The sequence below is a fragment of the Bombina bombina genome, chromosome 1 (assembly GCF_027579735.1).
Source record: "Bombina bombina isolate aBomBom1 chromosome 1, aBomBom1.pri, whole genome shotgun sequence".
NCBI lineage: Eukaryota > Metazoa > Chordata > Amphibia > Anura > Bombinatoridae > Bombina > Bombina bombina.
In genome coordinates this window covers 755,986,826-756,009,453 of record NC_069499.1, presented here as the reverse complement: position 1 = coordinate 756,009,453, position 22,628 = coordinate 755,986,826, and the positions used below count along the sequence as shown (strand labels likewise).

The 22,628-nt window shown below is 40.9% G+C and overlaps 1 protein-coding gene across 2 annotated transcripts in view; it reads left to right on the top strand.

Moving 5' to 3' along the window:
* CHRDL1 (chordin like 1) overlaps positions 1 to 22,628 on the top strand; it is a 277,410-nt gene that overhangs the window by 117,629 nt on the left and 137,153 nt on the right. For both annotated transcript variants that reach the window (XM_053699306.1, XM_053699308.1), the window contains one exon: positions 2,419 to 2,512. In XM_053699306.1, coding sequence (XP_053555281.1) covers positions 2,419 to 2,512 — 94 coding nt within the window. The remainder of the gene's footprint in view (positions 1 to 2,418; positions 2,513 to 22,628) is intronic.

Below are 22,628 nucleotides of genomic sequence, written 5' to 3'. Positions count from 1 at the left end.
ATGAGAGCTGCTCAAATCCTATTGGCTGTTAGGTTTTAATAAGTTTATTTAGGTTGCGGCGGGGACGGGGAGCGGCGGGATAGGGGGTTAATAATTTTATTTATGTTGCGGCTGGGTCGGGGAGCGGGGGGATAGGGGTTAAACATTTTAGCATAGTGGCGGCATTTAGTGAAATGGTATAAATAAAGTTGGGAAAAACACGAATAGACGCAAGATCGATAACTGTTTGTTAACAACATTCCAATGCTCATCGCCCCGTACTTGGTGCTCGTGTTTTTGACAGATTTTTTTATAAATAAGGAGAGCGTATTGAGATCAGCGGCCGCGATGTTTGGTGATGTTAGGCAAGCTTATTGATGACGTTGAATGCAACATAGTTGACGCTTTGATAGATATCGCCCTCTATAGCCAAAAGTATGTGGATACCTCACCAACCTCACCATCACACCTAAGTGAAATTATTGGATACCCCATTCCAAAACCATAGATATTATTATAGAGTTGGGCACCACTCTTATGGGGAGGCTTCCAACAAGATTTCGGAAGTATGTCTGTGGGAATTATTGCTCATTCAGCCAAAAAAATAATTAATTTAGATATTAATCATTAAAATACAACACACTTACATGTGTGCTAGGATTTATTTTTACAGTATATAACAAAAGTTTTAAAAATGTACACACAAATGATGCGTGAAAATTTAACAGAGATAAATTAATGATCAAAGGTGACGGTATCTATCTATCTATTTATCTATCTATCTATTAATATATCTATATATCTGTCTGTCTGTCTATCTAATCAAAACATTATTTTAGTTTTTAAACATTAATAGTAGATTTTTTAAATCAGCACCCATTTTAATAGGGATCATGTATTTTCCTTTAAATGAGGATGCTTCTAGCAATACATTTGGAAGGCAACTAGATTTTAATTTAATAGCGTTGCTTTAAGATTCCCCTGTAATATTCTTCAAACCACAGGTCAGAATCCATTACTGGGTTACAACACCATGTTACTGGGTCACGACTTGTGGGTGTGTTGTAGGAGAGTGTGTGCGGTGTATGTGTGTGTTGTAGAAGAGTGTGTGTGTTGTGTGTGTTATATGAGAGTGTGGGGTTTGTGTGGTGTATGAGAGTGTGTGGTGTGTGTGATTGTGTGTTGTATGAGAGTGTGTGGTGTGTGTATGTCTGTGTTATATGAGAGTGTGTGGTGTGTGAGTTATATGAGAGTGTGTGTGGTGTGTGCGTGTTATATAAGAGTATGTGTGGTGTGTGTGTTGTATGATGTTTGGGTGGTGTGTGTTGTATGAGAGTGTGTTTGTTGAGTGTGTTGTATGAGAGTTTGTGTGATGTTGTATGTGTGTAATATGACAATGTGTGTGTGGTGTGTGTGTTGTATGAGAGTTTGTGTGGTGTGTGTTGTATGAGAGTGTGTTTGTTGAGTGTGTTGTATGAGAGTTTGTGTGGTGTCGTATGTGTGTTATATGAGAGTGTGTGTGGTGTATGTTGTATGAGAGTGTGTGGGGTGTGTGTTTTATGAGAGTTTGTGTGGTGTTGTGTGTGTATTATATGAGAGTGTGTGTGTTATATGAGAGTGTGTGGTGTGTGTGTGTGTTATATGAGAGTGTGTGTTATATGAGAGTGTGTGGTGTGTGTGTTATATGAGAGAGTATGGTGTGTGTTGTATGAGAGTTTTTGTGGTGTGTGTTTTATATGAGAGTGTGTGTCTGTGTGTTGTATGAGTGTGTGGTGTGTGTGTGTTGTATACGAGTATGAGGTATATTTATGAAAGTGCAAGCGGACATGATACGATGTAGCGTATCATGTCCGCCGCACATCGATAAATGCTGACAGCATACGCTGTCGGCATTTATCATTGCACCCAGCAGATTCACGGCCGCTAGCAAGGGGTCTAAAGACCGCTGCTCCATAACTTGTCCGGCCTCAGAGCAGGCGGACAAGTTATTGGGCAGTGGTCTTTAGACCAAGCATAAAAATAAGATCGAAAAGGTTATGCTCTGTCTATCATGGCACAGGGTTTTTGAGAAAACAAAGTTTGAAGAACCCTGGTTTAGCATGATTATGCTTTTATGCTATGCAGTCTTATGCTGGTTCTTTAGTTGCTTTTCAGTTCTCTTTCAAATCTCACATATCATAAAAGTATTTCAGGTGTTGGTGATATTTATATTACTTAAAATAAAATATCATATCTAGTAGAGATTACTGCTGAAAAGAAATTCTCCAAAATGTTGAAAAATTATTCAAAATAATGCAAATTAATAAAAAAAAACTGAACTATTCAAATTATTATACAATGAAATGATATTTGCATTTACCTCTGAAAGAAGTCTTGTATTTCTAGCCTTGTAAATTTGTAGTCTTGTAAAACTGACTTATCTGTAGCCTCTCTTTGCAGGGTGGAAATGTGTTGTGTAGTAGAGTGAAATGTCCAAGTCTTCACTGTGCCAATCCTGTATATGTTCCCCAGCTGTGCTGCCCACGCTGCCCAGGTAAGTTAAACTTATGTTGCACTGCAGTGGGACACGTAGGTAATACGATTATAAATAAGGGTTGTCCAGCTTAAAACATGAAGTCAGCAATGTGGTCATTAATTGTGTACAGCATTCTATATCCGCATACTACACCTCTATCTATTCTTATCCTCTTTGTATGGATATAGAATATATGTTTTTGTGAATAGACAGGTTTTTGGCACTTACCTTGCTACAGTGGAACTTGTTTGAAATTTATATTGATGTTTATAACTGGTCCTCATTTGAAAACCTTAGAAATATCACTGTTTTAAGCAATCTAGAAATGTCACTGTTTTAAGCAATCAAGAATCATGTTTTTTGTATTTAAAATGTCACTGACCAGTTTTTTAATTTTACAAATCATATGAAAGTGATAGTAAATCCTAGCATTTGGGAAACGCTAAGATTCACCAGTGGAAAATAGTGGAAAATAAAGGAACTTTCAGCATGAAGTTTTTTTATTTGTCTGAAGTGTTCTCCTCACTGAGTTCCTCAGGCAGACCATGGCAGAATGTTATTTTGCTGTGAGGTTATGTTTCCACCTCTTAGCCAATAGCCGTGCGGGCCAGCTGGCGCCATGCAAGATAGCTAGAAGACTATTGGCTAAGATCACTTCAAAGCAAAATAGCGTTCTGCCATGGGCTGCCTAAGACGCTCAGCGCGGGAAAGGCTTCAGACAAATAAAGGAACTTTCAGCATGAAGTATGTTATACTTCATGACTGAAAGTCCCCTTTACTCTTTCCAATGGTAAATCCTAGCATTTTTCTAAAGCTATGATTTATTATCACTTTAAAACATTTTTTGCACCTATAAGAAGACATTTAGGGGTAGATTTATTATGCAGCGGATGCCGCATTCTATGCCAATAGTTTCAGGTCTGCCTAAAACGTAAGTTAAGAAGCAGTGGTCATAGGATCGCTGTTCCTTAACTTCTCTGCCACCTTTTAGGTGGCGGACTGAAAAAATCCCGATACGATACGATTTATTTTTATGTTTCTGGGGTGTGTTACTATTCACTAAGAGCCTGATATTCAAAACTGACATGGAGAGAAATTACACAAAATCTTTGGGATTTTTTTAGACCTTGTATTGTAATGTAAAGTCTCTGTTTCACAGAAAAAAACACTACATAGCAACATAAACTTTTCTCAAGATAAAAATTGTGTTATCATTTTTTTAAGGGCCTCGCAGTACCGATGAGACTTCTTAGAATATCTCACCTGAGAGGCAAAGTTTTGAATATACGGCCCTAATAGAGCTGTGGGAGTCTTCTTTATCAGCCAGTAAACTTCTATCACACGGACCAGTTGTGCATAAAAGATACAGGGGCAGATTACAAGTGACGTGGTATTAAACACTCCCACTCACTCGCTAACTCTGCTTTTTGTGCGTTTCCGGTTCCACTCATATTGCAAGCTGAAAGGAAAATGTTTTGGCTTGCACTAACCCGATGCGTGCAAAAAGCCGAAGTTAGGATATTGCGCGCATTAACTTATTCCCCCATAGAAGTCAATGGAGCAAAAAAGTGGGAAAAAACATCCTACTCATGCGCAAACCTGATCGCCTATTCTCAAGTGTGCTAATCTGACATGAAAATATTAATATTTCACATTGCAATGTTCTTCACATAGAAGAATATGTTCTATTTATTCATAAATACATATTTCTATGTATTTCTCATGCTAATTTGGTACAATATATACAGTGGGGCCTATTTAACAATGGTCTGTCGGACCTGATCCGACAGTGCGGATCAGGTCCGACAGACCTCGCTGAATGCGGAGAGCAATACGCTCTCCGTATTCAGCATTGCACCAGCAGCTCTTGTGGAATGCCGCCCCTGGCAGATTTGCGGCCAATCGGCCGCCAGCAGGGGGTTGTCAATCAACCCAATCGTACTCGATCGGGTTGATTTGTGGCGATGTCTGTCCGCCTGCTCAGAGCAGGCGGACAGGGTTATGGAGCAGCGGTCTTTAGACAGCTGCTTCATAACTGGAGCTTGATAAATGGGCCCCAGTATCTATACCTATATATATATTATTATATATAGGTAGCGATATATACATATATATATAGGAATATCTATTTATAAATACATAGAACATATTCTGCTATGTGCAGAACATTGGAATGTGATATATTTACATTAAATACACAGCATAACACTCTATTAAATATGAATATTGCATGAATATGATTTTACATGTTTTCATCTACTTAACTGCAAAGGGCTCCAATGCATTTATATATATATATTTATGTGTTTATATGTGTAAATATGTGTGTAAATGCATAAATACACATATAAATACCAAAATACATATGTACACACATAAAACCATATATATATATATTTATATACACATACATATACATCTTTAGACGTGTATGTAGCTCCATGTTAAAGCTCTTTCCCTGCCTTTTTTTCTTACACCTGAGACCTCATATCTTTAAGCCCTTATAACTTATAGAGCATTATTTATTATTAATCATTTTTATTAGTTAGTGTTATTATGAGTGTAACTGTACTTTGGTAAATAATGTTTTTTTTATGAGTTTTGTGACACTATTTTTGTTTTTGCCAAACTGTTAATGCAGAGCTCTGAGTCGTTGCTAACCCAACGCCACATTAACATTAATTTGCTCTCCATGCGAGTCGTGTTTACTTTTCAACTTGTAATATGAGCGCTACACCTGATGCACGCAGCCGCGATAAACCCCTTTTCGCTTGTGCATAACTGTTAGCGCTCCACTCGTAATGTGGCCCACAGTTTTTATTTGTGTGTAAATAGCGCTCTAACATGTTCGTGCTATAAATGTGTTAAAGGGACAGTCTACACCAGAATTGTTATTGTTTTAAAAGATAGATAATCCCTTTATTACCCAGATCCCCACTTTGCATAACCAACACAGTATATTAATATACTTTTTACCTCTGTAATTATCTGGTATCTAAGCCTCTGCAAACTGCCCCTTTTTTCAGTTCTTTTGACAGACTTGCAGTCTAGCCAATCAGTGCCTGCTCCCAGATAACTTCTTGTGCACGAGTACAGTGTTATCTATATGAAATACGTGAACTAACACCCTCTAGTGGTGAAAAATTGTTAAAATGCAATCTGAAAGAGGTGGGCTTCAAGGTCTAAGAAATTAGCATAAGAACCTCCTAGGTTAAGCTTTTGACTAAGAATACCAAGAGAACAAAGCAAAATTGGTGATAAAAGTAAATTGGAAAATTGTTTAAAATTGCATGCTCTATCTGAATCATGAAAGTTTATTTTGGCCTAGGCTGTCCCTTTAAGTGTAATGTGTCTTTAGTTGCAACAGAATATACATTTCTTAAAATAAGGTATATTGAACAAATACTTAAAGGATATGAAGCCTAAATTTTTGTTCTGTTATGATTCAGAAAGAACACGCAATCTTAAGTCAACTCTCTAATTTACTCCTATTTTTCCTTTTTTTCTCATTCTCTTTGTATCTTTATTTGAAAATTCAGGGATGTAAGCTTAGGAGCCAGCCCATTTTTTGTTCAGAACACTGGGTAGCGCTTGCTGATTGGGTAGCTACATTTAGCAACCAATCAGCAAGCGCTACCCAAGTGCTGAACCAAAAATGAGCTTGCTCCTAAGCTTACATTTCTGCTTTTCAAATAAAGATACCAAAGAGCAAAGACATATTGATAATAGGAGTAAGTTAGAAAGTTGCTTAAAATTGCATGCTCTATCTGAATCATGAAAGAAAAAAATTGTACCATAAACCTAAATATACACAACCCACAACAGACTTAGTTGGGGGAAGCGCCTGTTTAAATAAAAGAGGATTACTCTGTGGTGTTACAAAAGGGAAGATGTAGTAAGTACTCTGTGTCACAAGTGTGGGAATGTAGAGGATAAAGGAAATACAGGAACATGGAGAGCCTTATACAGAGCTTCATGAGAATTACATTATGGCCTCCAGGTACTGGGATGGACAACATTGATGCACACCATAAAGAAAAAGGTAAAACAAATACTGTCTCACACTATGGGGCCTATTTTATTATGATGCGAGCGGGACATGACCGATATTGCTATCATGTCCGCTGCACATCGATAAATGCCGACAGCATACGCTCTATGCATTTAACATTTGCACCAGCTAGTTCTTGTCGGGCCGCTAGCAGGGGGTTGTCAATCAACCTGATCGTATGGATCGGGTTGCTTTTCAGCGATGTCTGTCCGCCACCTCAGAGCAGGCGGACAGGATATGGAGCTGCAGTCTTTAGACCGCTGCTTCATAACTTGTGTTTCTGGTGAGCCTGAAGGCTCGCCAGAAACACGAGGCATCGAGCTCCATACAGAGCTTGATAAATAGGCCCCTATATCCATAAAAGCTAGAACTCCCCAAAAATCTGTATAATAACTTATACTGTGTTATAGAATTAGTCAAAATAAACATATATTTTCATTTTATTCAGCTGTCTTATATGTCATTTAATTGATTTTTTATATTAAATAGCCTAATTTTCTGCCCATCCTATTAAATATCAGGTATCACCTATTCCATATATTTTCCATAATAGAAACCCGATTGATGCACACCATGGCCTCTATTTAACAAGCTCCGTAAGGAGCTTGATGGCCCCTGTTTCTGGTGAGTCTTCAGGCTCGCCAGAAACAGCAGTTATGAAGCAGCGGTCACAAAGACCGTTGCCCCATAACCTTTTCGCATGCTCTGAGCAGGCGGACAGACATCGCCGGAAATCAACCCGATCAAGTACAATCGGGATGATTGACACCTTCCTGCTGGCGGCCGATTGGCCACGAGTCTGCAGGGGACGGCGTTGCACCAGCAGCTCTTGTGAGCTGCTGGTGCAATGCTGAATACTGCGAGCGTATTGCTCGCCGTATTCAACGAGTTCTGGCGGACCTGATCCGCAGTGTAGGCTCAGAAACAACAATGCACCTGATTAGTGGCTACACATATTTTCCTTTTGACTTTGGTTCAACTGATGTGTTCGCCTAGCTCTTAGTAGTGCATTGCTCCTTCTTCAACAAATGATACAAAAGGAATGAAGCACACTTTTTAATAGTAAACTAGAAAGATGTTTAATCTGAATCATGAAAGAAAAAAATTGTCCCTTTAATGAAAAATCAAATAAATTAGCTGGTGCTACCACAGCTCTCTCAGCTTCCAGAAGAGACAAAAAAGCTCTGTTTTACATTTTAGGGTTACTATTGCTTTAAATAGTTTATAGGAATGAAATACGTTAAAAAGGGAGTGAGCAGGTTGACTGGTATAAAAGAGTGCAAAAAAACTGTGCTTCATATCTCTGCTACCAGCAGATCGCATGTTGTCAAGAATAGATCTGACTATGGCTAAACCTTTGGAATGAATGGCTGTCTACAACCCTTAGACTGGTTGACTAGTAATCATACATGCAGTGTCCATGTCTAGTCCCAGGAGCTACACATAGGTCAGGATTTAAAGGGACACTGAACCCAATTTTTTTCTTTCATGATTCAGATAGAGGGACCCATTTATCAAGCTCCGAACGGAGCTTGTGGGCCCGTGTTTCTGGCGAGTCTTCAGACTCACCAGAAACAGCAGTTATGAAGCAGCGGTCTAAAGAGTTCTGCTTCATAACCCTGACCGCCTGCTCTGAGCAGGCGGACAGGAATCGCCGGAAATCTACCCGATCAAGTATGATCGGGTTGATTGACACCTCCCTGCTGGCGGCCCATTGGTCGCGAGTCTGCAGGGGGCGGCGTTGCACCAGCAGCTCTTGTGAGCTGCTGGTGCAATGCTGAATACGGAGAGTGTATTGCTCTCCGCATTCAGCGAGGTCTTGCGGACCTGATCCACAATGTCGGATCAGGTCCGCAAGACCTTTGATAAATAGGCCCCAGAGCATGAAATTTTAAGCAACTTTCTAATTTACTCCTATTATCAATTTTTCTTCGTTCTCTTGCTATCTTTATTTTAAAAGCAGGAATGTAAATCTTAGCAGCCAGCCCATTTTAGGTTCAGCACCATGGATAGCGCTTGCTTATTTGATGCTTTGATTTACCCTCCAATAAGCAAGCATAACCCAGGTTCTCAACCAAAAATGGGCCGGCTCCTATGCATCATATTCCTGCTTTTTAAATAAAGATAGGAAGAGAACGAAGAAAATTTGATAATAGGAGTAAATTAGAAAGTTGCTTAAATTGCATGCTTTATCTGAATCATGAAAGAACAATTTTGGGTTTAGTGTCCCTTTAAGGATAACAGTTCTATGTGCTTATACACCGCTATCTCTAAAACTTAACTAATAATTCTACAATTTATTACTCATATATGGTCATTCCCCAAATTAACGTTAAGCTCCCTCTTCTGACCCTCGTACACCTACCCCTATTGCAGGCTGTACAGTCCAAGACTTTTACAGTTACATAAAAATACTTTTTTAATATAAAATCCTTTAAACCTTTTCACCTCAAAATGTATTCCAAAACTAAACTCCTCTGATTTGTTTCAGTTAAAGAAGATGTAATACTTCCCATCTCATGTATTTCCCGATGCTATGAAAAACTCATTCAGTTTTTTTTTTTTGCCTGGCCTTGACTGTTGTTATACCTTGGCATTTAATGCTAAGTGAATCATTGCTAAAGAACTTTCTTCCATAAAGAGTCCACAATCCATTACTCCTAGGAATTACTCTTCCTTACCACTAGGAGGAGGCAAAGATTCCCAAACCCCAGGAACTCTATAAAACCCCTCCCACCTCACTGGAAACTCAGTCTTCTCTTTGCCTTCACTGGAGGAGGTTGAAGAATGAAGATGTGCATTTGATTCTTCAGTGAGAGGGGTTCTCAGACTGAGTTGAGGCCCCTCAGAGAACAGTGTTTGTTGGAGGGATGTATCTGGAGTATAGGTAGTGGCATATATTTCACCTGTTAGTCACAAGTCTTTCCACGGATGTTGCAGGGACTGTCCTTTATCTCCTTCTGTTGTTTTGTCGATATACTTCTATTCCAGATCCTCTGCTGTTATGTTTTAGCACGGATTTAGCTTCCTACGTTTTCTCCAGTATAGAGTGCTTATTCTTAAGTACCTTATTTTTTACTTTTATATTTGGAACTCTGTAAGCCTAGGTTATTGTTATATATATTTATATAAGTAAATTACCTTGGGACAGTTATATATTGTTTAGGGAAATCTCCTTTATAATTATTATATAATTGTGTCATGTTTTTGGCCGAATACATTTTTGTCCGCACACTTTTTGTCTGCACACGTACTTTTCTTTTATACACACGCGTTAACGCACGTTGGCTTTCAGGTACGCTATTTAGATAACAGGTAAATGCTGTACTACCACATCTCTGCTTTAATAATTTTTTAATTTAAACAGTTTTATGAGTTCTTCTCAGAAGGGGTAAATGTTACCTTTTGTTTAAAGCTTTTTTGTAATGAGGATAATACCGTTTAGCTGTATCTTTGTATTTTTCGGCACTTGACTTCTGTATAAGTTCCTTGCAGTTATGGAGCCGTTTGTCTCTGTCTCTAAATTTTAGAAGCTGGGTAATTTGAACACTTTTCTTTAAGTGTTTATTATGTTTATAAGATGAGGTTTTAATCTCAGACTAATTTATGCAATAAATGTATTATTATTCTAATGCATTTTGACTAATCTAACACTGCTTTTTCTTCTAAGGGTAATACTGCTCATTCTGTTTGCTTTTTACAGGATAATCCTACTGAATCCTGGAATCAAGAATTTAGTAGTCTTCTGTCATAAAATTGTCTTACTCCTTCAAGTAAGAGTTAAAGGTAAGGTAAGAATGTTTTATTTACCTTCTATTAGCTCTAAGTCTGCTGGGGTTAATGTTTCTAACCACAAAGCTACTATGTCCTCAGAGGAAGAAGTTTGGTTCTGTGTTTACCTCTGATCATGAATCTGATTTATATACGTTATTTTGTTCAAATTGAGCATAGTTGTTCTCTATTAAGGAAACTTTATTTACTTTAGAGGTAAAGGGTCTGAAAGTAGATGGGGAAAAGCCGGTTTTCTCTTAAAATCCTTTTTTATTCCTATGGTTAAATCCCCTGATATATTTCCTATCCCTGATGTGGTCTCTAAAATTATTCCAGACATTGGGTTCACCCAGGGTAATTTCTTTTTAATCCTTCGTCAAGGTTTTAGGAAACATATCCTTTTTTAGCTTCCAATGTTTAATTCCAAAGCAGATGGGGCTACTTCTACTCTGACTTTGGGAGTTGAGAAACCTTCGAAAGGAGGGTTTTTAAGCAGGGTTAACTTTTTAGATCTGTAGTATTTATTACTGATATGGCTGCTACTTTGGTTTGAGTTTTTTAGTGATTCTGCTAGTAAAGATTTTTTAAACCATTCTAGCATATTTGCTTATGCTTTTATTAAGTGTTATGTTAATGCATGTCCTTGGCAGTACTTTCTAGGGTCTTCTTTGCTCAAGGCTTTTTATCTGTTACTTTTTCAGGAATAATAGTTATTTGACTCTGATCTCTTACTTTTTCAGGGAAAGATGTTATGTTGGCTCTGATCTCTTACTTTTCAGGGAAAGATGTTATTTTGACTCTGATCTCTTACTTTTCAGGGATATATGTTATTTAGCTCTGGTTTGGATTCTATTCTTTCTAATATAATAGAAGGAAAAGGAGATCAGGGCTAAAAGTCCAGGAGTAAATTTTTATCTCCTAATCGTTTTTGTTCCTTTCCTCAGAACAGGGCAGAAATACGATTTTCTAACTAAAACGTGTCTGAGCAGTCCAAACAATCTTCTCCCTTATCTCAGTTTGCATAAAGGTCAGCTTTTTTGCCAGAGACTCTGAGTTGGGGGTCAGGTTAAGTTTCTTTATGACATTTTGGGTTTCAGTCCTGTTCAGGATCCCTGTTTTCTATTAGTGGTACCAGGGTTAATTAATAGATTTCAGAATGAGGCCTTCTTGGGAAGATTTTTTTTTTTGCCCTATATTTTGTGAATTCCTGTGATGTAAAGCCTTATTTTAGTCAGTTTTTACATGTAGAATTTAGGGGAGTGATTGTTCCTGTTCCTTTGTTGGAACAGGGAATGGGTTTTTATTCTAACCTCTTCTTTATTTCTTGATAGGAAGGAATCTAAAAGCTCTGAACTAATCTTTCAGAGTTTTTATTTTCTAAAGTGTGACTATTTGGATTTTCTGCCTTTATTTTTGCAAGGGTCAGTTTATGTCCAGTACAGTTTTATGGGATGTTTATTTTCATTTCCTATTCTCTTCAAACAACATCAATTTCCTAGGTTTTCCTTTCTGGTCTAACATTTTTAACTATTGTTTAGGTCTGGGTTCAGCTCCCAGAATATTTTTTTTAGATTTTGGGGTACACTTTTTTCTGTAAGCATAACTAGGGTTTTGCATATTTCTTTTCTGAATGATATTTTGTTCAAATGTTGTCTTTTTATTGTTGCAGATTCTCCTCACCATCAAACTGATGTTTTCTTCAGCATCGTGATTGGAAAAAATATTTTTTCCAAAGAGTTCATGGCTTCCTCAGACTAAGAATTGTTGTTTCTCAGATTCAGTTTACATGAATCTTTTCCTTGACAGTTTTTAAGGATTATTAAGCCAGTGTCCATCTGTCTAGACCTTCTGTTTCTTTCTTTCCCTCAGTTGCTCTTGCATGGGAAGTGTTAGGTTGCATGTTTGGCGACTTTGGATTGCTGTTGCGTTTGCTTGCTTTTTAATAAAGCCTCTTCAGCTTTGTATCTTTGGGCAGTGATGCAGCGGGTTTTACTCTGCTATTTCAATGATTCGTCTAGTTTTCAGATCAAGCCATCTCCTTTCTTGGTGCTGTATTATCAGAATTTTTTCATCAGCGGGGACTTCTTTTGTTCTTCCTACTGGATCTTCATTCTTTTCAGATGGAAGTCTTTCAGGATAGGAGCCATCTGGTGGTCTCAGAAAGTGCAAGGTTTTTTTTTTTGTTACCTCGAGGGCAAGGTTTCCTTTCTATATGTTTTTAATTCAGCAGTAGTATATGAATTCATCAAGGGGAACTCTCAGTTACTGGCCATGAGAAAGTTATTTGAATTTGTTCTGGTGCAAAAGTCAAGTTATTTGTTTAATTTCTGCTGTTTATATTCCTGGGAGTGAAAATCTGGGAAGCATTTTTATCAGTTATACTTGGCATCCAGGAGAGTGGTCTCTCCATCTGGAGATATATCAGATAGTGGGATCTTTGCGTCTCCCAGAATAGATCTGATGATCTTTTGTTTCATTCTCTGACTTTCCAGGTGGTGTGAGAGATCCATGGATCCTAAAGCAGTGTTTGTGGTTGCTTAGGTAGTTCCTTGGTCATTACAACTAACATGTTTTGTTTCACCTCTGGTTCTTTTTCCAAGGTAGTTGCCTAATCAGTCTAGAGGGAAACATCTGTGATTATATTTGGCTCTGATTTGGTCTTGCAGTTTTTGGTATGGTGAATCTAGTTTCAGATATCCAGTTATCTTTTTTGGGTCCTTCCTTTGCATTTCAGATTCTTGGGGGCCTATTTAACAAGGGTCTGTTGGACCTGATCTGACATTGTGGGATCAGGTCCGACAGAGCCTCACTGAATGCGGAGAAGCAATACGCTCTCTGTATTCAGCATTGCCCAGCAACTCTGTGAGCTGCTGGTGCAATGCCACCCCCTGCAAATTCACAAGATTTGCGGGCCGCCAGCAGGGGGGTGTCAATCAACCCAATCGTACTTGATCGGGTTGAATTGCAGCAATGTCTGTCCGCCTGCTCAGAGAAGGTGGACAGGTTATGGAGCAGCCGGTCTTTAGACCGCTGCTTCATAACTGGTGTTTTCTGGCGAGCCTGCAGCTCACCAGAAACATGGACCCTCAAGCTCAATTTGGAGCTTGATAAATGGGCCCCTTGTCTCAATTCTCAAAGCTATGGTATGGAGATTGAATGAATAGTTCTTAAAAACTGAAGGTTCTCATATTCTGTTATTGAGTCTCTGTTACAGGTTGTGAGCCTGTATTAAGGAAGCTTTATTATAAGGTGTTAGAGGACCTTTATTTCCTGATATGCTTGTGCAATACTGCCACCTTTCACATACACCGCCAATTGGCCGCTAGCAGGGGGTGTCAATCATCCCGATAGTATCCAATTGGGATGTTTGCTGTCCACCATCTCAGAGGTGGTGGACGAGTTAAGGAGCAGCGGTCTTAAGACCGCTGCTTCTTAACTAATGTTTTTAGGGGAATCTGAAACTCACGGGGGTAGATTGCAGCAGTTTTTGAATACTTTACTTTTAAGGCTGTGTATGAACGGACACCGCTTCCCCGATTGGGTAGCTCCACCAAGAGGGATTCCTTCCTGTACCCTGGAACCTGTAGCTATAGAGCAGAGAGAAGTGATTATAGCCACAGTCCACCCTAATAACCAAGACATAGACCAGTATTAAGGGTGATACACAAACAGATTTTATTGTAAAACACAGACACTTATATACCCACAGCTCATCATGATTAAGGTCTTATCTGACCCCCAGATCTCCCGCCATTCCGCCCCTCCAGACAGAGACTGGTGCCCCCCATAGCAGCCATAATTCTATACAGTCCTTGTACACTAGTTGCAAGGTCCGTTCAGTCGGTCCCTGAACCTCCATGACTTTTTTCCCCAAACTGATTCCTTCTCAGCTCTAGAGTAAGTCTAGGGGCCCCCTCACCCTCCGGGCAATACACTAAATCCTGGGGGCACCTCTCCCAATCTTTGTGAGAGGCTGGAGAACGTCCTAGAGCAGCTGCTTCATGGTCCTGTTAAAACCTTTCAAAAAACAAATCTGGAGATACAAACACTTTGTAAAAACAGTTCTTTTATTGTTGGCTTCTTAAAACAGGAACATCAATAGCAATAACCAATGCCCTTTAGCTGGTAGTAAAGCTTACGCATTTTGGGCAAAGGCACCGTTCTCATAGCTCTCTAGATTTACCTTTCTGCTTATGAGGGCTAAAAAAAGAGGGTAAAACCATTTAATTTGCTAATGGGGCGGTGGTTAATACTCCTAATTAGAGGGCTCAACCTTAAAGGTGCATCGCCTCGATTGAGCACCTTAATGATTATATTGTGTTGCTAAACATACACTGTTCATTGCAATATACGCCTTGTTTGTAAACTAATATAACTGTCACTATGTTAAATGATATTATGTAAGGTGCCTATTTTTGGCATTAGTGTTATTATTCTAGTAGGTTCCATAATCATTATTGCTGGTGCAGTTATAACCTCGTTAAACTATACAGCTTTATATACATCGTTTTATATAAACACCAAACTATAAATCACCAAACAATATGGACAGAAAATAGAATGTTTCCCTACTATGACACTTGCAATTTGCATATTTACCTATATGATTATACAGATTTCAGCAATTTCCATTGTTTTGGGACACCTTGCACTCACTTTTTTTCACATTTTACTTAATAGCATTCATGATCTTATATTACATTAATATACAATTCCTCAACCATACAGTTAAGGACAAAGATGAATCTTGTCGTGTCACATTCTATACAACTCTAGTCCCTGATTTGCATTTTCATAGAATTCTATAATTTGACAACACCATCTGCACACTTAATTCCCACTTTCCATGAGACATTAATATTCAGAGTGTCTAATCTATGTGTAATAGCGTGTAACTCAAAAAAGTGTGGACAATTCTCCTGCAGGATTTAATACCCTTCCAAAGATAACAAATAGGAACCTACAGATTGTTATAATTAAACTTCTCTTATCCTTACATTATTATATATATATTGACTCCTGCCTCATATTAATTCAAAAAAAAAAATTAGGGTCATATGCAGAATTGAGGCATTAGGAAACCTTGTCTGTAGCTGAAAAAGCCAATAGACCTCTCTTTTTACCAAGGCTTGGTCCCTGTCCCCTCCCCACATTTACTATTTCAATGATGGTCCATTTGAAACTTGTATCATCTTTGTTATGTGACCCTATTAAAATGTAGGACTAGGGGGGTGGTCAGGGTACCCCGCCTTGATATTAGAGAGGTGTTTCTCTAATGCGCCGAAGTCGTCATACCCACGTATTGCAAATGGCAACTGATACAACCTGCTAAGTACACTGTGTACACATCCTACAATTCATACACCCTATTATGATTGTATGTTTTGTGGGTTGACTTCACTTTAAGACCTTCCCCTACTGTTAAAATGTTCACACGCCTTACAGGTGAAATTACTACATTTGGTAAACACCCTTGTAATCTCATAAAAGAGCTCAGATCTTCTCTCTGTGGTAGATTTTAATTGTGTGGGTGCCAAGATGTTACCCAGAGAGACACCTCTTCTGAAGGCACACTTGCATCCCTTATGTATCGTGTCCTGCCAAAGCATCATCTGATACTAGTAGCCTAAAATGTTTCTGTATAATAGTTACAGATCTTATAGTACTGTGTACTGTAATCTGTATACAAAAAATGTCCCCTTACTCTCTCTTTGTTCAGTTTTTCTTTCAGTTGATTTGGTCAGTAAATCTTGGCCACCTCCTTTCTTATCTCTTGAATCTCTGAGGTTTATAGCCTCTATCGTCTAGACGTTCTGTTAATTGATTGGCATGTAACTCATATTGATATTGTGTGCTGCTGCAGTTGTCTCCTCAAAGCCTAACAAACTGTCCCTTCACAACTGATCTGAAAACCAGTGCTTAGGGATGGCTGCTCCTGGTGGTGGAGAAGAGTATTGGCCAGTGGAATCAGTTTTCTATAAACCTCAGTTTTCAAACCCCAACCCCTCGTACACCCGTAAGGGTTAAAGTCCAGGAAGTTAATTGTCAGTTGATTAAGTTCAAAGGTGAACTCCAGTCCTATATCATTTGTGGTTTAGGCCAATTCACAAATTCAAGTGCTCTCTTTTTTTGTCCCCTCTCCACACCAGGAGCAAGATCATTGATTGTAACGTTTGTAGCAATCCATATATTTTGCCTTGAAGGGGTTCCAACCCCATAGATCGGGGGACAGCTCCCATCCCTCCATAAAGAGGTTGGCGAAAGAGGGCGCACATTTTTCGCCCATAGCTGTCATGCATCTCTGGAGATAGAACACCTGCTCAAAAAATTATGAGTAAGTAGAAATTTAGCAATCCTTAAAACATAGGTCTACAAACTCTTTTTTGATATCCAGTATTTCTAGAAGAGGAACAATTCCAGGGCCTCAAGTCCCTTCTTATGGGATATGGATGTATGAAGTACCTTACATCAAATGTAAGCCACATATCAGCTTTCTTCCAATGAAGTTCATGCATCAAATTTTAACACATGAGTTGTATCTTGTAGAAAACTAGTTAGAACACGGGTTTGCAATATACCATCTAACCATTGTGACAGTCTCTCCAAAAAGGACCCAATTCCACTCATGATGAGTCTACCCATAACCCTCAACAGGGATTTATGTACCTATGGTAAATGATTAAAAATGGGTACTACCGGAGTATCCACCAAGAGGAAGTCTCAGGTAGGCCCATCAATATAACCCAAATATCATCATCCAATATTTGGGTAAGCTCATGGATCCCCACCAAGTCTCAAATAGTATGTTTTTACCCTCCGGCTTCCAAAATAAACTGGGATCTAGACATTACCACCACAGACCCACCCTTGTCCGCACTCCTTATTACTACTCCACATTATCCTGGAGTTTCTTGAGAACCACTCTCTCCTCTTTGCTCAAGTTTTGTGCTGACTATTAGGGGGTGGACTGGTGTAGCATTGGTCAGATCCCTTTCACCTGTGCCTGAAAATGTTTCTAGATATTCCCCTGCATTGTATCGGATAGAATTTAGACCGCTTCTTTAAACTTAGGAATATTTTCTCCCATGTTGCCAAATCACACCCTCACTAAAAGTTAGTGCTATCATTTGATCTATTCTTGGGTGTTACTGTAGTTTCAGTATGGTTATCCTGTGTGTTGTCTCTATTGAAGAAATATTTACGTAATGTTAGTTCTCTGATCAGTTTATTCACATCTACCAATGTGTTGAATAAATTAAACTTATGTGAGGGTACAAAGCCCAAGTCTAAATTTAATACTTTCAATTCCATGTCTGATAATATGTAGTTGGACAGATTAATGACATTATCTGTCTACTGGTGCTTGCTACGTGTACCTTCCTCGCCTGATTGGGTACCTGTTTTGACCCAGATAGTTGGCTTGATCACTCTTCCTCTTCCCCCCTTCTGGTTTTGTGTATGGGATGTAAAAAAAACCTGCTCTAGGTCATGCCTATCTTCTACATTCAGAGAGGTGGCAGTACATCTAGTCATCAAGTCTTCAATCTGAACTGTATCAGGAGTGTATTTAAACCCTCCCTGATGTTGCTTCTTAAGAATAAGTGGGTCCCCTTTGTTAGTCATTACTTTAGGTCTTACGACTAGGGGAGTTTCAGGAGTATCTACTGGGGCAGGATTAGAATTACTTACACATTCCTCTCCACCAGATGCAGAGCTTTCATCATATGACCTCAGCTTCACTTCTGAAAATGTTACTTTCTTGCTATTAGAGTCATTTTCCTTATATTCAGTCTCAGCATTGCTCCTATTGTTTCTATTCCATCTACCCCTATTCCATCTACCCCTACCTCTCCCACCTGACCAGTTGAAGGCTGTACGACTCTCAAATCGTTCTTTCTTATTCCACACCCAGGTATTTCTTTTTAATCCTTCAGCAAGGTTTTAGGAAACGTAAAAACTTAACATATTTTGTTATTATCATAGTCAAACTGATCCATCAAATATTTATTGTGTTTTACTTCAATTAACAACGCTTTGGCTTCTGCCAAAGTTTTTTGTAGCATATTGTCATATTTTGGATATTCAAGTGCTGTCCTTCTAAGATTCAATTAAACTTGTATAACTTCAGTTTGTTTGTTAATTGCAACTAGTGCCCTTGTTTTGTAATTGACCAAGAGTAACATCAGTTGTAGGGAACATTCTGACAAAATCACATTCCATTCACTTTTAAATCCCTATCCTCTGTTTGGAAAGTAGGGAATTTATTTAAGCTGAGGCCCTTTGGTATAATTTTTAGCTCATGGTATTTATTAAGTATCAGATTATCCCATCTCAACTTGTTTTCCTTAATAAGGAGAAATTCCTTATAACAATATTTTAAAAAATAATTTATGCAGGGTAAAATTTGATCTATCTGTACAAAAGATAACATCAACTTCCTGTACATTATTATCCCTGTCTTGTAATGATTTCAAAGAAAAGAATGACCCTATCTCTTTGACTACTTCAACTTCCATACTGTATGGTAGAATATCTTGGAGAAGAGGTTTGTGGAGACACGGCAGCGGACGAACTGTGATGGAATTGTGGGTGCGTGAGGCTTGTAAGAGCATAGCAGCTCCAAGCATAAGATTACACCTATAAGCCAAATAGGAGAAGGGTCTCCCTAAGGGCTGAACTATACCTCTTACAGAAGCATGAGGCCATGAAGCGGGGGTAAGTGACGCTTACTAGCAAAGTCTAGATGTATCCTAAGGGACGCTGTGAACGGCCCAGTTTTGTGGAATATACGTACGTAGTACGAGACTGTGTTTATTAAAGGGGGCAGGTGCACTCGGGGTCTCCTCTTAATGGGGAATTGGAACTTTATTTCCTGTTAAACCTCTCACACAGCCCGTTGGTCTTAGAGTGGTATGGAGAGCTTGGCAGGGGTCTTATCCCTCAAAGTCTCCATAACAGCTGGGTGAGCTCAGCAGTAAACTGGGTCCCCTGGTCTGAGATAATCTCCCAGGGGAAACCCACTCTAGCAAATATCCGGAGCAGCGCATTGACCACTGTCTCTGCCTGGATATTTGCCAGGGGATTGCCTCCGAGTATCGGGTGGCTTAGTCTACCACGGTCAGGATATACTTCTTCTTTGACAGTCCTGAGAATCGGTAGCAAAGGCCCAGCCAACAATGTCAACAGCTACGCTGCTGAAGGAGTCGCCGATGATGGGAAGGGGTGTAGGGAGGTTTTTGGAGCGTTCCCCTGTCTGGAAAATGTCACAGGTCAACAGTACTGCCTAACGTCCCTTGTGATCCCTGGCCAGAAGAAGGTCTGAGTTTACGGGTCCTAGTAATCCCTAGATGTCCTGCCAGGGGAATGTCATTACCTTTATGCACAGCATGTCGGGCAGATTACTTTGGGGTACCACCAAATGGTGCTTGGGCATCTGCCTGCCTCCTCTGTAACCCTGTATAGGAGCCCTCTGTCCCACTGAAAACGGTCCCCCCCTAGTTCCCCCTGGGTTGGTCCCTGCCGGGCATGGTAGGGAGCTAATGTTGGGTCCCTCAAGGTCTCCTGTGCAAAGTCAGTGGGGGACGTCCAGGCATCGAATCAGCTGTGGGGGTAGGAGTCGGGGGGAGTAGTGGCTTACATAGGTCCCCCCCAGATCATGTGGGGTGGCCTAATGTCTGGCTTGCTGGCAGGTGGTAACGGGGTAAGCGTCTGTGGGGCTATCCAATACAAAGAAGGCGAGGTGCCCCAAATAATTTCCCAGCAATACCTCTGCAGGTAAATGAGCCATGACACCTACTTCCACAGCACGGGAACCTGCACCCCAATCCAGGTGAACCTGTGCTGTAGGGATCCAGAGCACCTTACCCCCAGCCACACAAATTGTAATGGACCTCCGTGTCCAGTCCGAATTGGTGACCATGTGTAGCTGGACAAGTGTAACAGTTGCTCTGCTGTCCTGCAGTCTCTGTGCCTGCCGGCCATTAATCCAGACTACCTGGTGGTCGTGCAGGCGGTTGTTGCCTGTTGCTGCTTGTATGGGTCCACTCATGTAGGACCCCAAAACTCTTCTCTGTCTAAGTCACGTAGCCAGCAGGGCTCTCTACCTCCAAGCAGTGAGCGGAGCTCCTGGAGCCCCCAGCGTGTGCTTTTGTCCATTGAGCCAGTTGCTCGGGCAGTTGGACCGAACATGGCGCACCTGGTTGCACTTGTAGAATTGGTTTCCCGTCTTCCAGGATGGACTGTGCCTGTAGGAGCAGGGTGGTGCCTGCTGGGCTGGGGTGTACCAGTGAGCCACCGGTGGGTGAGCTGGAGCTGCAGTGGAGCAACGCACTGGGCAAAGCTCGGGTCGCACCTGACGCAGAGCATCCAGGAACTGATCCGTCAGGACAGCAGCTTGGTTGACTGTCTTGGGCTTCCAATCCCTGACCCATTATTGTACCTCCGGCGGCGAGTGATCAAAGAAGTGTTTGAGAAGAATGAGCTGGAAGGCTTCGGCCAGGGTGGTTACTTGACAGCCTGTGAACCAGTATTCCAGGGAGTGGGTGAACTGGTACGCCCACTCCATGAAAGGCTGCCCCTCTTCCTCCTTAGTCCTCAAAACTTCAGCCAGTGAGCCTCCAGTGTGATAGCATATCAGGCTAGGATGAGTTCCTTTACCCGGTCATAGTTCCTTTTGTCCTCCAAGGGGAAGGCATCCAAGGCTCTCCCTGATAGCTTTCCAATCAGGACAGTGATTCCTGTCGGCACTGGCAATGTCCTGCAGTTCACACTGTGTCTCAAATACTTGGAGGTATCTATCTCCTCATCTCCATCTTTAAAGGCATGGAAAGCCTCATGAGCTAGCTTCTTCGGAGGAGGAGGGGGCTCCAGAGGGACCGACATGGCTCCTCCAAAGACTTCTGGATCTCCAACATCCTGAGGTGGGTAGCGTCAGCGATTATCTGAGTGATAATATCCTGTGGTGGGGTGGTCTCATAGAGGGCCAGTCACCTCCGGGCCTCCATCTGGATCTTGGACATTTCCGTCCCCCCTGTTGATGCCTTGCTGGGCCGGTCACTACCCCGGCTGCTGCCGGGCTCACTAGCCTGCTCGCTAGCTCGATCGCCTTGCATTAGTTCGGCGATGATTGCTGCCTTCAACTTGTTATGTACTCTTTTTGAGCACTGCTGCTACATCCGAAGAGGTCTTAGTTGGTCGTTTGGATTTCCCAGGTAGACAGAAGCAATCCACCGCTGCCAACCAGTTGTGACAAACACCGGCTACCCCGACTGGGTAGCTCTGCCAAGAGGGTCCTTCATGTACCTAGAACTTGTAGCTATAGAGCGGAAAGAAGTGATTATAGCCACAACCCACCCTAATAACCAGACAAGACCAGTATTAAGGTGAAACACAAACAGAATTTATTGTAAAACACAGACACTTATATACCCACAGCTCATTATGATAAGGGTCTTATCTGACCCCCAGATCTCCCACCATTCCCGCTCCTCCCGACAGACTGGTACCCCCCCATAGCAGCCATAATTTTATACAGTCCTCGTACTCTAGTTGCAAGGTCCTTCATTCGGTCCCTGAACTCCACCAGATCTCCCTCCATTCCCACCCCTCCAGACAGACTGGTACCCCCCATTGCAGCCATAGTTCCATACAGTCCCCGTAATACAGATGTGGGGGTTTTGGGGTGATCCCGAGGGAGCGGCAGCTATTCCCGGGCACCAATAGAGAGTTCCAGTCCAAAAAGCATCATGATCCGTCGCTGGGGGCTGGAGCGGCAGTGGTTCAAAGTTACCCCGGGTAAGCGCTAGTGGAGTAGGGGTTGTAGGGGGTCCGGAACCCCAAGTTCCTAAATGAGCTCCCTTCCGGAAATCACCCCACTTCTTGCCATTCATAGGGGGTAACAATCCCCAATAGAGCGGAGCTCTGGGACAAAGGACTGTCTCGAGTGACCTGGGGTAAAGGTTAGCGTGTGTCCAGGGTAGTCCGGTCGGGCCAGTAGTTCAAGGAGCCTGGCCAGTCAGAGAGGGGTCAGGCGGGTAAGGCGATCAGGCTCTTCCATGAGAGGTACAAACAGTAAAAACAGGAAACAGGAAGAGTTTGGGAGATCCCATAAGACATAAAAAGGGGAAAAAAACTGGTGTAATAAGTGGTGAGCCAGGTAGTAGGGTGTGGTGGGTAGCCTTGGTAGCCTGGTAATCCGTGACACTATGCATTCTGAGTTATCTGCTCTTTTATGTTATCTTCCTAATCGTCTTTTTTAGGGTAAGTAGTTTCTTAAGACTAGATTTGTTTCATTTCCAAGTGTTGTATCTTCTG